Genomic DNA, 15056 nt, shown 5'->3' on the forward strand with positions numbered 1-15056 from the left:
CCCCCTAGTTCTTGAGGTGTAAAATCAGGTTATTTATTTGAGATTTTTTTTTTCTTAAAACATGCATTTATCACTATAAACTTCCCTTTTAGAACTGCTCTGCCCCATCCCATAGATTTGGGTGTGTTGTGTTTCCATTTTCATGTGTTTCAAGGTACTTTTGATTTCCCTTTTGAGTCCTCCTTTGACTTACCGATTGTTCAGAAGTGTGTTGTCGTTTAGTTTCCAAATATTTGTAAAATTTCCAGGTTTCCTCTTGTTGCTGATTTCTAGTTTCATACCATTGCGATCAGAAAAAGACGCTCAGTATGATTTCAGTCTTAACTTTGCTGAGACTTGTTCTGTGGCCTAACATATATGTCACCCTTGTGTCTGCTGGGAGGCCTTGCATAAGTGAGAGCTTCCTCACTTGTCCTTAGGCGATAGCCCATTTCTCTTCGTGTCAATGCTGGGTCCCCACAGCAAACCTCAGCAACAACCCACCTTTGCTTAGGTACGAGGACAGAAAGCTTTCCCACCCAGCCCTCAATGGTAGATGGCTGTTGCTTTTTATGTGGTGCAAGGGTCATGTCCAGAGAAGGTGCTTTCTTTTCTCTCTTCCAGGGAAGATGGATGTTTGTGCATCCCTGAGCAGCAAGGATTAGAGATAGGTGGGAGGATTTACAGATTGCCACCCCCCAATAGCAGTTGGCTATTGCTTCAACCCCTCTCCAAATGCAACAGCAGGTCTTTGTATGGGGCTGAACACTTTTGCACGTAGGAGAAAATATTCTGAGCGGTGGGCAGGTTGTATGGCCTGAGGGACACTGAGGAGTCACTCCAGTTTCTTGCTTTGCCCCCATCATTTTTATGAGTACTGACTGGGGAGATAAGGTGTTGAATAAAGTGTAGTTGGACAAGATGTGCTTTTAGTCCACCGCATGGCAGAGAAGCCTGAATGGCAAGCTACCTAAGGGCATAAAGACCAGAGCGCACCGTCTTTGCAATAGGAGAGTTGAAGGAAACAAAGCCAGATACACCACTGCTCCCTGGGTCAAGCTAGAGGGAAAACACACAGGGAAATCTGCCCTGTCCAGGCATCTGCATTGGAGAAAATCATTTAGTCTGAGCAGTGGGAAAAAAACCACACACGCTCTGGGAATCAGGCAAAGGAACCGTTCTGATAACAGGAAGGAAAGCTGCTTTTTGCAAAGCGTCTCTAGTCCTCTCCACTGACAAAGCTTTACATCATGCCAGCTGGCGAAGAAAAATGTTTAAAGGGCCTAGATCCATTTTTATAGAACAGGCTGTAAAGAGAATTTGGAGCGGAGAGTCAATAAAATTGACAACTAGCACAGTGTATAAAAACAAAACCAATGATGGAGTAAAGAGTGGGGTAAAAAGGAAGCGGAGCAGTAATAAAATGCTACCCTCGGATGCTAAGAAATAAATCGGAACACTAGGGTTATCAGGCTACTTGTTTTTGTGTTTGCAGGATATTTATTCTCATTAAGACCTTCACATTTACTTTCTCTTCTCCCTTTTTTTCTTATTAAGCGAGATGAATAAGAGGGAGATAAGTACGTGTCAACAAACTTGGGCCTTATTATGCAAGAACTTCCTTAAAAAATGGAGAATGAAAAGAGAGTCCTTAATGGTATGGTTCAATATCTATGTCACTTTGTATTTACGACAAGAAAATTGTATACTCCTTGGAATGTAGCTTCGCTTTGTTTATCTCCCCTCCAAAGAAATAAAACACCTTTATACAACAGGAGAAGTTAGAAGAAGCTGTTCCTTGAACCACAAATATGTCTGAAGACATTGCAGTTAACATAGGCCTATAATTCAGGCCCAAAAGCATGGAAGGTGGTCAGCAATAGAGAATTTGAAAAATGTTTGAAAAATCTATGGTCACACTTTTTACTGGTGCTCCCACACATAGAGACTTGGGTTAAGGTACTGATATTCCGAAGATATAATAAACAAATCAACCCACAGAAATAGATAACTGGTATTTTCTCTTTTGATTCTCTTTCTCTTTTTTAAAAGTAAATCATTCTTTTCAAAAATAGCAGAAAATTTAGAAACGTGGTTAGTAGTAAGAAGAAAATTAGTATTAGCTCCTATAATCTTACCATGTAACAAAAGTCCTGGTTAAATTTTGGTATTTTTTAAAATCAGATAGATATAGCTAATAGCATTTTTAACAAACTGAAATTTTACCTATTATATCTATGATAATTTTTTTTCTACAGTCATGCATTTAGAAAACTTCTTATTGAAAGTTTTCAAGTGACTAGTATTGATAACTAGCCAGACAGTGTTTCTCAGGTAACCTGTATTCTGTCGAGTTTACAACACCAGAATCTTGGCATGTAACCAAAATGTTACTACTAAGTGAGCAATGCCTTGAAATTATCTTGTAACATAGGCTTTTGGCAGAATCAAATACAGCCATACCTCAGAGGTCTTATGGGTTCAGTTCTAGACCTGTGATAAAGTGAGTATCGCAATAAAGCAAGTCATAATCTTTTTGCTGGTGGAGGGTCTTGCCTTTGATTCATAAAAAAATGCACCATCTGTGAAGCACAATAAAACAAGGTATGCCTGTACAGCAAGAGTAGGTAACCACAGTAATACCAGCTGATAGTAATTTATAACAGCTTGCCACTGTCACCTCTTATATTTTTATGATCAGTGCATGCTTTAGATTGGTGTTGTGGATGAATAAATTTGAATTTTTATTAATAGCTCATTGGAATGCCACAGATTGCTGAATTTTGTACTGTACATATGTTAAATGGTTCATAATGTGGGATATATCAAAATTAGAAAAGTGAACGAGACAAATTGTATGGCCAAAGAATTGTGGATGACTAATTTGAAATCATTATTTCTTTTATTCTTTCTCTTGGATTATGTAGGAATGGTTGAGCTCACTACTCCTATTACTTTTTTTGTACCTATATCCTAATATTCATGAAGTTAATGATTTTTCTTCACTTCCTACCATGGACCTGGGACGGGTAGATTCGTTTAGCGAATCTACGTTTACGATTGCATACACACCTTTCACCAATACAACCCAACAGATAATGGATAAAGTTGCCTCAACCTCCTTTATGAAAGGTGAGTTTCCTAGCATCCTAAGAGGAATTTCTAATGTTAATATTTGGTTTATTTGACCGCAGATGTGCACATTTAATTTGCATTTCAGTTGAGAAACCAAGTCAATTGTCAAAATTTCTAGGTCATGGGAAATGTAAATATATTTTTCCTTTGTTGGAAGTAAGAGACCATCACTTAGTATCTAAGTCAAAACTGTGAATGTATTTCTTGCCAAGCAAGGGATTACCACTTGGAAGGCACAATATCAAAATAAGATACTACTATATTTTTTATGACTATTTAAGTTGCAAGTGAGAGAATCCCAATTCATCTTGTCTTAAGGAAAAGGGGCATCTTTTGTCTAGCTTAAAGAAAAAGAATCTCAGCACACAGATAGGTAGATAGAGGAATATCAGCCATAGAGGAAGAAACATGTCTCTGTTTCTCAGGTCTATAGTGACGTTGTGTTGGCTCCATTCACAGATTGGCTCTCCCCAAACAGAAGCAAAGATGGTCTTCGAAATCTCCAGCTTTAAGCCCTCCTACATAAACAACTCCGGTGAAAGAGTACAGATCTTTCCCAACAGTTCAAAATAATTTCGGAGATTATACCCATTGGAACAATTGGTCTACCTTAGATTAGTCTTGGTCTGTATCCATCAAGAACTAATCTCATTGGATAGGAAGATAAAGTATTGTCATTGCCCATTGGTTGGGTTGCCAGGTCACCCAGTGAACCACATCCATACCACATGGTGTGTGAATGGAAGAAGGACAGTGTCTCCAATGAATTTTAGGGTTTCTATTAGAAGGAGGACTGGGTGGCAGGCAAATAAAAACAATAATTTTTTTTTACAAATATAACTAAAATACATGGTGACTGCCTAATAAATGTGAGCTGAGATATAATTTAAAAGCAGCTTAGAGCTTACTCAACTTTGTGAATATATTGAAAACCATGAAATCACACAATTTGAAAGGATAAAAAAGACTATGAAAACATGACTTAAAAGGTACTCGATATTAATTTTAAACACCACAATTTCCTACCACGAGTATTATTGTAAGGGGAACCTGTGGCTCTGAATAATAATATTATTCTGCATTATATTTGTCTGTGCTCTGTATTAATATTCTGTACTACTAATAATTGATATTGTTATGTTTATTTTACAAATATGGAAATTAAGTAACAGAGGTTAAGTGACTTGCTCATGATAATACAGATTTAAAGAATAGAGTCCAGGGGTAAAAAAAAGGTAAAACTATCAAAATACATGCCACCTGCTCCCTCCACTTCATCTTCAACATTCCCACCCCAATCTAGAACTTTCCTTATATTCTTTCCCATGTTTTCAACTGTTATAAAACATTTGTTTAGCACTGAACACAGTATTAGAAAAAAAAAAAGGGAGGGGATGATTTTAGTGATATCAACATAGTCACTTAATATATTTTTTAACTTTCACTCTTTTTTTCCCCCAACATATTAACTATATTGTGAGGGTCATTAAAGGAAAATGAAGTTCTATAGTTATTTCCACCTAATGTAAACCAGTACCTAATTGTGATTTAAATATATATATTACTACCATTTTAGATTTATTGTAATGCTAATTCTTCTGTGAATAGTTTAATTTGTATGCTATGATATTATATGTAATTGAAATTGGTTTAATAATTATAACATTTGAAAATAACTAATTTAAAAAAAGAAAAGAATTAATTTTAATGTATGCCTTCTGATTGTACACTATCTAGATAAAACTTTAGAAATGTCTCTCCCCAATCTTTACTGTGTCTGATGTACTCCAAATTAACATTTGATTTCATTTTATTTCCATAAAGAATGCTAGTAAAAGCAACTGAACATGAAACCTAAAGTTTGGCTCATAGTAATTTACTAACAATAATCTTCTCTTCTTGTGATGGCAGACAGAGAAGTCTTGGGACTGTCTGATGAAGAAAGTATTAAAGAATTAACAGCAAATTATCCTGGAGAAATAGTAAGAGTCATCTTTACTAATACATTCTCATATCATTTGAAATTCTCACTGGGACGCAGAATTCCAACAATGAAGGAACACGGAGACCATACAGGTAGCTTTCCAGCTATATAATTCCACTACTTTCTATATCGATGTTGTCATGAGCCATATATGGGAATAAATGTTAGTACAGCGAATTTTCAAATCCCTATCTGTGATGGTAATGTCAAGAGGCCAGTCAATACATTTTAAAAGTGTGCATTGATTTTGGATATATTAACATACACACATATACACATATATACTTATATTTAAACGTATACATATGTGTATATACATATGCATTTGTACATACACAAAGGAGAGGATATGATGCAAGGGTAAGAGTCAGCAGAAGTTATTTTTAGAATTCTGTCTACTGCAGATGTGAATTTGCCCAGATTTCTTTAGGAACCTATTTTACTTCCAATCAAAAATCATAATAGATCTTTTCATATAAATTGACACATTCACTTTAAAATATGCCTTTAAAAGAGACACAGAATAGCCAAGAAGTTCTTTAAAAAGAATGAAGTTGTAAGTCATTAAGACAGTATGCTGTTGCTGTAGTGACAGACCGATCAATGAAGCTTAAGAGAGAACCTTGGGAGACTTACACAAACATGAAAACTAACATGACAGAGAAGACATACAGATCAGCGCTGGGAAAATTCAATGATCTCACATGAAACAACCAATCCAGGTAAAGAATTAAATAAGAACAACAAGCCTATAAACCTTTTAGAAGTCAATATAGGAGAATATCTTTATAACTGTAGGATAGAAGAAAATTTAGTAAACAAAACATAAAATACATAAACTGTAAAAGAAAAGATTGGTAAATTTAAGAAGATCAAAATTAAGGAATTTTCTTTATCAAAAAGCACCATAGAAATAGTGAAAAATAAAGGTAAAATTTTGATGATATATTAATAACAAATAAAACTAACAAAAAGCTAATCTCCAGATTACATGAAGATTTACTTCGAGTACATAAGACAAGGGTATAGAAATAAGAGAGTCATAAAGAGAAATCAATAGGAATTTCATAAAAGGAGGAACACAAATCAAGAATAAACACATGGAGAGATGCTTACCTGCATTAGCAATCAGGGAAATGCATGCTGAAATCACTCGTGATATCACATTTACCAGACAGTGAATAGAATGGTCCAAAACATTGATGAGCAGAGAGAAGTCAACACAATGAACTGTTTTAAATTCCGCAAAACTTGAGAAATTTTATTCTTAAATTCAAGATGTATGTAACCTATAACCCAGCATCATGGGAATCTTATTGGTGAAAGTCTCATGCCTGTGTTAAACACTTGCAGCCTGTTTTGTTCTCCTTCCTGAGGGTGTAGAGTAATTAAGTGGTAGCTATAATCAGATACCCAGACCCAAGACTATGGAAAGCAGACGTGAGTTCTCTACAACTTTTTCTTACCTACTTCTGCAAACTAGGTAGTCATGCCCAACAGGTAGTGCAGCTACCAGGTGGAGGAAATGCCATCATCTTGGGACCCTTAGTTTAACGTGGAATAGAGGATACTCCACCCCTACTTCCAAAGGCCTATGTGGAATTTATAGCCTGACTGAGAAATGGACTTTTTCTGTCATCTCAAGCCATTGAGATTTGGGGCTCGTGTGTTACTGCAGCATGTAGTAAACTATCCTAACTTAATACACATATTCACAAGAAAACATAGGTAAAGATTTTCATAACAGCAGCTTTTTTATTGTTGTAATAGTAAAAAGAAAAAGAAAACTAACCAAAATTGCCATCAGCAGGAGAATAGATAAATATATTGAATCACAATCCTGTAAAGGGATTCTATAGAATCATAAGAAGAAGAAAAAAAGAGTCATTTATAGAATTTTCAGAATCATGATATAGAACAAAAGAAGCAAAGTGCAGAATTATGAATGTAATGAGTTATCATATTTAAACAAAGCTTAACATTTTTTAAAATTATATATGTAATTAAAGTTTAAAGTCATGTATATAACCTTAGACTAGGGGAAACGTAAGATCCACAAACAATGTACAGGGGATTTCAGCTGTGTTTGTAATGGTGTATTTATTTTTATAATTTGATCATAGGCATAGATGTGTTTATTACTTCATTTGTATATCTAAAGCATTTCAAAATGATGTTTAAAATATTTAAAATTTTAATGGAACATGCATTTAATTCCTATACTCAATTTTAACTTGTTATATTAAATAATATCTCTCTAGTGCAGTTTAATACTCAATAGATTGGTAGATCTTTTTTTTATAAGTATATTTTTTTCTTCAAGAGATGTTCTGATTGATGTGACTTGAACATAATAAATTATCTCATCAACTTACATTCGCTCGTTAAGTCTGCGTTATGTACAATGTGAGACAAAGCTTCAGCGTACTGTTTCTCACCCCGTATTAGACACTGCTAAATTTGAAAACTGCAAAAAGATACTGTTTTCACAATACAAAATCAGAGAAAAGCTCAACAAAATTCTTAATGGGCAAAGAAGCACAGACAATAATGTGAGAAAGCGTAGAATGTGTATTATAATTTTATGCAGTACATTCCCAAGAGTGCTCGACCCACCCTACTTTGAAAATTATTACTATAATTTATGTTTTCACAAGCTCTGAGTCAAAAAGAGAACAGTTGGAATTTGGGGCCATTATAACATCCACTGTTACCTATAATCAGGACCGAAATACTCCATAATGATAGTTATGGTGTTTTTTTTCCCCCCCTTAAAGCTCACTGTTATAAAATAAACGACAGTGATGTTGACTGCGGTGTTACAGAATTCTGGAAGAAAGGTTTTGTGGCTCTTCAAGCTGCCATCAATGCTGCTATTATAGAAGTGAGTACAAAATGTCCAGTGCGAACTAATGGACAACGCAGATTAATGATGAAGGAGGCATTGAAAGTTTTGTCAATGAAAATATAAATAGATTGCGTTGTTCTTTCATTTAATCACTGGTCTCTTTACAACAAATTTTACTTCAGTTTCAATGTGCCACGGGGGATGTAGACATAAATAGAGGAGAAATTTTCTCCTCCAAGGAGAAAGCCTGGTCAGGAAGCCAGACATATAATAAGAAAATTATGAGAAGAGAAGTCACTGGAGATCACAGAGGTATTTAATAAAGTCGTTATTGGTAAATGAACAAAAGCTTATCAGCTTAGAATGCCATGGAAGGATTCCTAATTGAAATGATGTTTAAAACCGAAGCTCGAGGAAAGGGTTTTGCTGAATATATGAGGTTATGAAGACATTTCAGGTGAATCATCAGGCGATGTTAGGCACGGAGGTGATAAAACACACTGAAAATTTTCAGAACTGTGCATAGCTCAGAATGCCTGGAGTGGAGTCTCCTCGTGGGCCCGTGGCAGAACACAGAAGTGAAAAGTTAGGTTAGCATCAGATCCAGACAGGCCCATTGTGTGTTCATGGAAAAAGAGATGACTGAAAGAAAACAGAGTCTGCCATCATTAAGATAAAATTTATGTATTAATATGTTTCTTCAGATCACAACAAATCACTCAGTGATGGAGGAATTAATGTCAGTTACTGGAAAAAATATGAAGATTCATCCCTTCATTAGTCAAGAAGGGTTAATTACTGATTTCTTCGTGTTCTTCTGCATTATTTCCTTTTCCCCGTTCATTTACTATGCATCGATTAATGTTACAAGAGAGAGGAAAAGGATGAAGGGCTTGATGACAATGATGGGCCTTCAAAATTCAGCGTTCTGGTGAGTGAAGTGTAGGATAACTAAATGCAAGAATTCAGGAAAAGTGGGCTTCTTCAAAACATCATGATTCAAAGCTAATGATTTTCTAACTTTTCCCTATGAATAGACTAAATCGAGGTTGGTGTAATGCTTGCCAGGCTAAGGCTGAGCGTTATTATACTTCTCTATCTGAAGAACGGTTATCAGGTTTGGGTCTGCTGGGTGATTGCAAAGCAGGAGTAATGAGGGATGGACACTGAGTCTACTGGTGACTATCCTATCTTAACAGAAAATAAATAACGTTGTAGGTCAAGAATGTAGACTATTTGGTGTACACATCCCAAGAAAGACAAAACAGCTTTTGGAAAAAGAAAGAAGTGAGAATTACACACAAGGAAGAATTTTTTATATCCAAGGAAATTTGTGAATCTCCTCACTCCCAGAGGGGAGAAGGGTCTGAGCGTCACTGAGGGGTCACCACGTACTGAGACAAGGTCCTACAAAGACATGGCTGGCCTCTGAATCTTCACTGTGGTATTTATTCCAAATGTCCAGGGCAATGAAAGGACTTAAAGGGGTTACAGAGTATGTCAGAGGTCCCAGAGTAGGAATAGAGCAGAGAAAATGTAGAACCAAAATCTATCAGACTGGAAGCCTATTTTTCCTTTTTTCATAATAACACGCATGTGTGTGTGTGTGTCTGTGTATCTGTGTGTATATATTTCGGGAATTAATTTTAGGAAAAAGAATATTCTTCATTTCTTAGGAATTATTTCCAGAACATTTACCTAGTATTTATATATCCTAAACACTTAATAAATATCTCCTGAATAAATGAATGAATGAATGAATGAATGAATAAAAGAAGAATGATGTTAGAATCCACTGTAGGTTCATTCCAATTGAACGCGAAATACTAAAATAACATTTTTTTTTCCATATTAGGCTCTCTTGGGGTTTGCTCTATGCTGGTTTCATCTTCATTACAGCCTTTTTCTTGGCACTTACTATAAAATCTGTTCAGTTTGTCATTCTGACTGGCTTCACGGTGGTCTTCATCCTCTTTCTCCTCTACGGATTGTCTTTGGTGAGTTGGGGAATTAAATACTTTTCCGTCTAACTCTTACCCTAAGATTCAAGTGTTGGTTTCCAAACAGGTTATTGTGTGACATATCCCTCTTCTCTGCTCCATCTGCACGAGTCTGTAGAATGGTACCATTTGATCTGCCGTGCCTTGTAATACCAATTTGTAGTACAATTCGCAGAATGTCGTTTTGTATTTTATACACAGAATAATAATGTAATTAATTTTGTATATCAGATTTCTTATTTTATTATGCAAATAGTAATTCTAGAGAAACATAAACCAGCTGGACCTTCTCTCGTCGTAGATAGCTTTGGCTTTTCTAATGAGCGTCTTGATAAAGAACTCTTTCCTCACTGGACTGGTCGTGTTCCTTCTCACCGTCTTTTGGGGGAGTCTGGGCTTCATGGCATTGTACAGGCAGCTTCCTGCATCCTTGGAGTGGACTTTAAGTTTCCTTAGCCCCTTCGCCTTCATGCTCGGAATGGCCCAGGTGAGAAGCAATCTGATGTTTATTAATGACATTTCTTAAACATTTTTTCACTCTGGAATTTAACTGTCTGTAGTCATTTCTATGCTCAGCCTTGTAAACCTTACATTTCTATTGTAAACCTTACAATGCTGAGCATAGAAATGACTACAGACAGTTAAACCCCAGTGAAGACTATTGTGAGGTTGCAGAGATGAACCTTTAAAAGCTTTGGAAGTATTTAGCTCAGCAAAATAAGCCATGTGGTGAGTGAAAAAAAATGGAAAGTCGATATATAATTCTTTAGAGACAAAGTGTTTTCTTTGGCTACTAATTAAAAATGGACTTGACGTTACAAACCTAATTCTAAATAACTATTCCAGTTCATATTTTGGCTTAGTAATTGAACAGCACACATAATTATAAAAACCATAAAGTAAAAGAAAAAAATTAAAAACACCTTGAAAACAGCACGGTTGATTAGTAAATTACATTTCCGTTCATGAAATGTCATTTCTCTTTATGTGATTTTCACCTTGAACTCACTTTGCCATCCCTCCAATTAAGTGGTAATGCCGATCACTACATATCCATTATTTAGTGCTCATTAACTTGAACATCACAGACCAGCCTACTTTTGCTGCTGGTTCTCCTTACACACACTAGTGATTTTTCCAAGAGCATAAATTCTCTCTGACGCAGCCATTTTCAAGGAACACCACGCCTTTTTCCTGTGTTCTGTTTGGTAAAAATGTATCTAAGACTGAGGTCAAATGTCATTTTTTCACATGCTTCCCTACCTCCTCCTATTGCTCTGATTTCATTTGGAACATATTTTTAATCATAGCAATTACTAAATTGCATTATAGTTGGTCATATGCTCATGCATTGCAACGTAGTCAGTCTCACTAAACTTTACATTCCTGGTATGAGGCAAAAGGTAGCTAGCTATTTTATTTTTATGCTAAATCTGTTTAAAATTTATCATAAACCTAACTTCCTTTAATTAATTACTTTTTTAATTTTCAGCTTTTACATGTGGACTATGATTTGAATTCTAATGCGTTTCCCAATTCGTCAAACAACTCAAGAGAAATAATAGCAACAAATTTGATGTTGGCTTTTGATATTTTCCTCTATCTGGCATTGACGATTTATTTTGAAAAAATTTTGCCAAGTGAGTAGCGACTTGATTAAAGTCATTTTAATAATTTTATTTCCTAAAACTAATCTCCTAACACATGTGTTGTTTATATGTTAAGAACTACTTTGTGCATCAACAGGAAGGAAATGAACAGGGTCGTTGTCTCTGACCAAATCTGTTCTTTATTTCATGCTGTTTGGTCAGAACTAAAGCCTGAATTTTCTTTATAGAATCCCTAGCCTTTGGTTGAACATCACTCTAAATGTCTGGCTTGTTTCTTTTCTAGCTTAGCAAGCTAGTTCCTAAGTGGGTCAGGCTTGGTATTTACCAGGCATGGAAAGTTATAGCTGCTTTGCCTAATTATTCAGCTCAGTAGTTCTGAGCCCTGGCTGTACAGCAGAACCACCTGGACAGCTTTAAAGAAATATCAAGCCCAGCTCAACTCCAAGAAATTCTGATTCATTTAATCAGTGATGGGACCAGGGCATCTATGTTTTTAAAAATCTCCCCGTAGTTTCAAAACAGGAAAATCAATAAGCCATCAATTTTGATTTTTATTACCTTGCAACTTAAAAGAATATGAGTTCCACAAAAACAAGGATCTGTTTTGTTCACAGATGTACCCCAAGCAACCAGTTTGGTGTCTGGTGCATGCTATAGACTCAGTAAATACTTAAGGCCGAAATACTGGTTCATTTATTTCTTTCTCCTTTTATAATCAAAGGCAGAGTCTGTGTCTTTCACTTCTGTATTTCCTATTCAAAACAGAGTGCCACGGGCCTTTATTATACTATATAATCCAGCAATCCCATTGCTAGATGTATAGCCAAGGGTAATAAAGTCACAATCTCAAAGAGATATCTGTACTCCCATGTTTATTGCAGCATTGTCCACAATGGAATATTACTTGGCTTTAAAAAAAGAAATTCTGCCATTTGCAACAACACAGATGAACATAGAGGATGTTATGCTAAGTGAAACGAGCCAGACACAAAAAAGACAAATGTGACATGATCTCACTTACATGTGGAATCTAAAAAAGTCAAACTCACAGTAGCAGAGAATAGAATGATGATTACCAGGGCCTGCAGAGGGTGGGGTGGGGTGGGGGGAATGGGAGGTGTTGGTCAAGGGTTACAAGCTTTCATTTATAAGATGAATAAGTTCTGGGGATCTCACGTACAGCAGGGGCGACTATACTTGATAATGATGTATTGTATGCTTAAAATTTGCTAAGATAGTAGATCTCAAGTGTTCTCACCACACACACACACACACACACACACACACACACACAGAAATGGAAATTATGTGAAATGATGGATATGTTTTAAATAGCTTGATGCTGGTAATTATTTCACAAACCATCACGTCGTACACCTTAAATAGACACAATTTTTTATTTGTCAATCATACTTCAATAAAGCTGGAAAAATTAGGAAAATTACTAATGAAATAAACACACTGAGTAGGTCAAAGCAAAGTCATCAGTGAGTAAACACTTGTAGCAAGGGGAGAAGGGGGAGTAAGAGCGAAAATGCACAGCAAGATCTCGACGCAGTGACTGAATCACGTTGATTTTCTCAGTGCCCTGAGAACAACTACTATCCCGCCTGTTAGAAGAGTCCAGAACAAGAGATGTCAGGATCTACTGTTTTTGGCCTATACACGTATTATGCAGTTAGGATTATTTGTATCATCCATTCATTATGGCTGCACTTAAGCTTGGATTTCGAAAGGGATGATGTTGCTCAAAATTCTGTTAAGGATAAGAAATATGAATGACAGAGAGGGAAATTAACTAGATAAAATGACATGACAGAATCATGTACTAGTAAATCTTGTGGCAGAATGTATCCGATTATAGCTACATGCTTTTTTATTTGCTCGGCGTCCTAACCAAGGGGAAGAGATGGGTCTAATAATATCCCATTTGCCAGGTATATAGAAAGTGCTCGGTAAATATTTATTGCACGAATGAACGACTGAACATGTGAAAGGTACGTGTAAGTTTGAAAACCCATCAATCCTTTAAAAAACTGTATTAAAGTATAGCTGGTATACAATATATTCGTTTCAGTTGTACAACATAATGATTTGATATTTAAAGACCCTGCAATGTGATCGCCCCTTAAGTATAGTAACCACCTGTCGCCATGCAGTTATTATATTATTGGATAGATTCCATGTGTTGTGTGCTACATCCGTGGTTTATTTATTTCATAGCTGGAAGTTTGTACCTCTCATTCCCCTTATTTTCACCCATCCCCGCACTCCCCTTCCTTTTGGCAACTATCAGTTTGCTCTCTGTATCTATGAGTCTCTTTCTCTCTCGTTTCATTGGTCCGTTTGCTTTGTTTCTTCAATCTTACAGTGGAGGCCAGCTGCAGAATGTTAGAGAAATATAATTCTCCCATTTCATAATGTCTCCTAACGCGTAGGAAAACAGAAGTAACAATTAAGTGCAAATACGTTGAAGAGATTAGTTTCCAGAAAGAGGTCCATAGATAATATGTACTTAAAACAGATCATGAATTTGCTTCGGAGGAAAGTTATTATTAGGGAATGAGATAAAGCATAAATACAAAATAGCTTTTTAAAAAATTTCCACTGTGTTAAGTTTGAATAAATTCTTTTGCCTTATTCTGTCCCTTTCTTACAGTATGTCACTTATTTTTGTCGAACTCTATTCTATCTTCTCTTGGAATACTTGCTTAATATATCTTATAATCACTTCTCAATTTCTTTTTCTTTTGCCAGTGAAATGACACCTGGACTTCTAGATAGAATTCAGCACACACAGAGTATGTCATGCTGTTATTGCAATATCTGGCTTTCCAGAGGTTAAAAAAGAGTCTTAACATGTATTTAAGATAATTCTGAATTTTTGAAAAATCACAGCTTCATTTCTGCCTATGGGAAAAATTATTATAATAGAAACACCGTAGGATATATTTCTTTTTCCCTCATGAAGCCACGCATATCATCACATGTGCGTTGTGTGTGTGTCAACCACACATTCAGGTTTATTGATAAAAATTTTGCATGGCTAGGCTGCATTAAGGTGACCATCTCCCTTAAATGGCGATTGACCCAGTGTTTGTCTCCTGGCCATGTAGATGAATACGGACATCGAAATTCACCCTTGTTTTTCCTGAAGACCTCATTTTGGTCACGACAACGTAAGCCTGATGAGGTGGCCTTTGAAGATGAAATGGATGCCGATCCTTCATCTAATGACTCCTTTGAACCAGTATCTCCAGAATTCCACGGGAAAGAAGCCATCAGGTAGCAAGGATGCAAACGGAGAACAGGCCAAAGGCTGAGAAGCTAGTAGTTACACCTGACACAAGCAATGTTCTCTTTTGTGCCCTATGCATCGCTCCCACTAACCTCGCCCATGCTACGTTCATCCCTTTCCACTTCAAGTTTAAAGAAAAGATCCTTTACCCCTTGCTGTCTTATAGTGTCGACATTTACATGAAATACAAACCTAGATTGTA

The 15056-nt window shown here is 36.0% G+C and overlaps 1 protein-coding gene across 1 annotated transcript in view; it reads left to right on the plus strand.

Annotated features, from left to right (window-relative positions):
- Nucleotides 1-15056, plus strand: part of LOC105298943 (ATP-binding cassette sub-family A member 8) — a 79782-nt gene that overhangs the window by 4737 nt on the left and 59989 nt on the right. Inside the window, exons 2-10 of the mRNA XM_011370412.1 lie at nucleotides 1537-1636; nucleotides 2907-3115; nucleotides 5030-5190; nucleotides 7876-7982; nucleotides 8651-8877; nucleotides 9802-9943; nucleotides 10248-10433; nucleotides 11439-11586; nucleotides 14673-14841. Coding sequence (XP_011368714.1) covers nucleotides 1541-1636; nucleotides 2907-3115; nucleotides 5030-5190; nucleotides 7876-7982; nucleotides 8651-8877; nucleotides 9802-9943; nucleotides 10248-10433; nucleotides 11439-11586; nucleotides 14673-14841 — 1445 coding nt within the window. The 5' untranslated portion in view covers nucleotides 1537-1540. The remainder of the gene's footprint in view (nucleotides 1-1536; nucleotides 1637-2906; nucleotides 3116-5029; nucleotides 5191-7875; nucleotides 7983-8650; nucleotides 8878-9801; nucleotides 9944-10247; nucleotides 10434-11438; nucleotides 11587-14672; nucleotides 14842-15056) is intronic.

This window comes from Pteropus vampyrus, unplaced genomic scaffold, assembly GCF_000151845.1.
Source record: "Pteropus vampyrus isolate Shadow unplaced genomic scaffold, Pvam_2.0 Scaffold169, whole genome shotgun sequence".
NCBI lineage: Eukaryota > Metazoa > Chordata > Mammalia > Chiroptera > Pteropodidae > Pteropus > Pteropus vampyrus.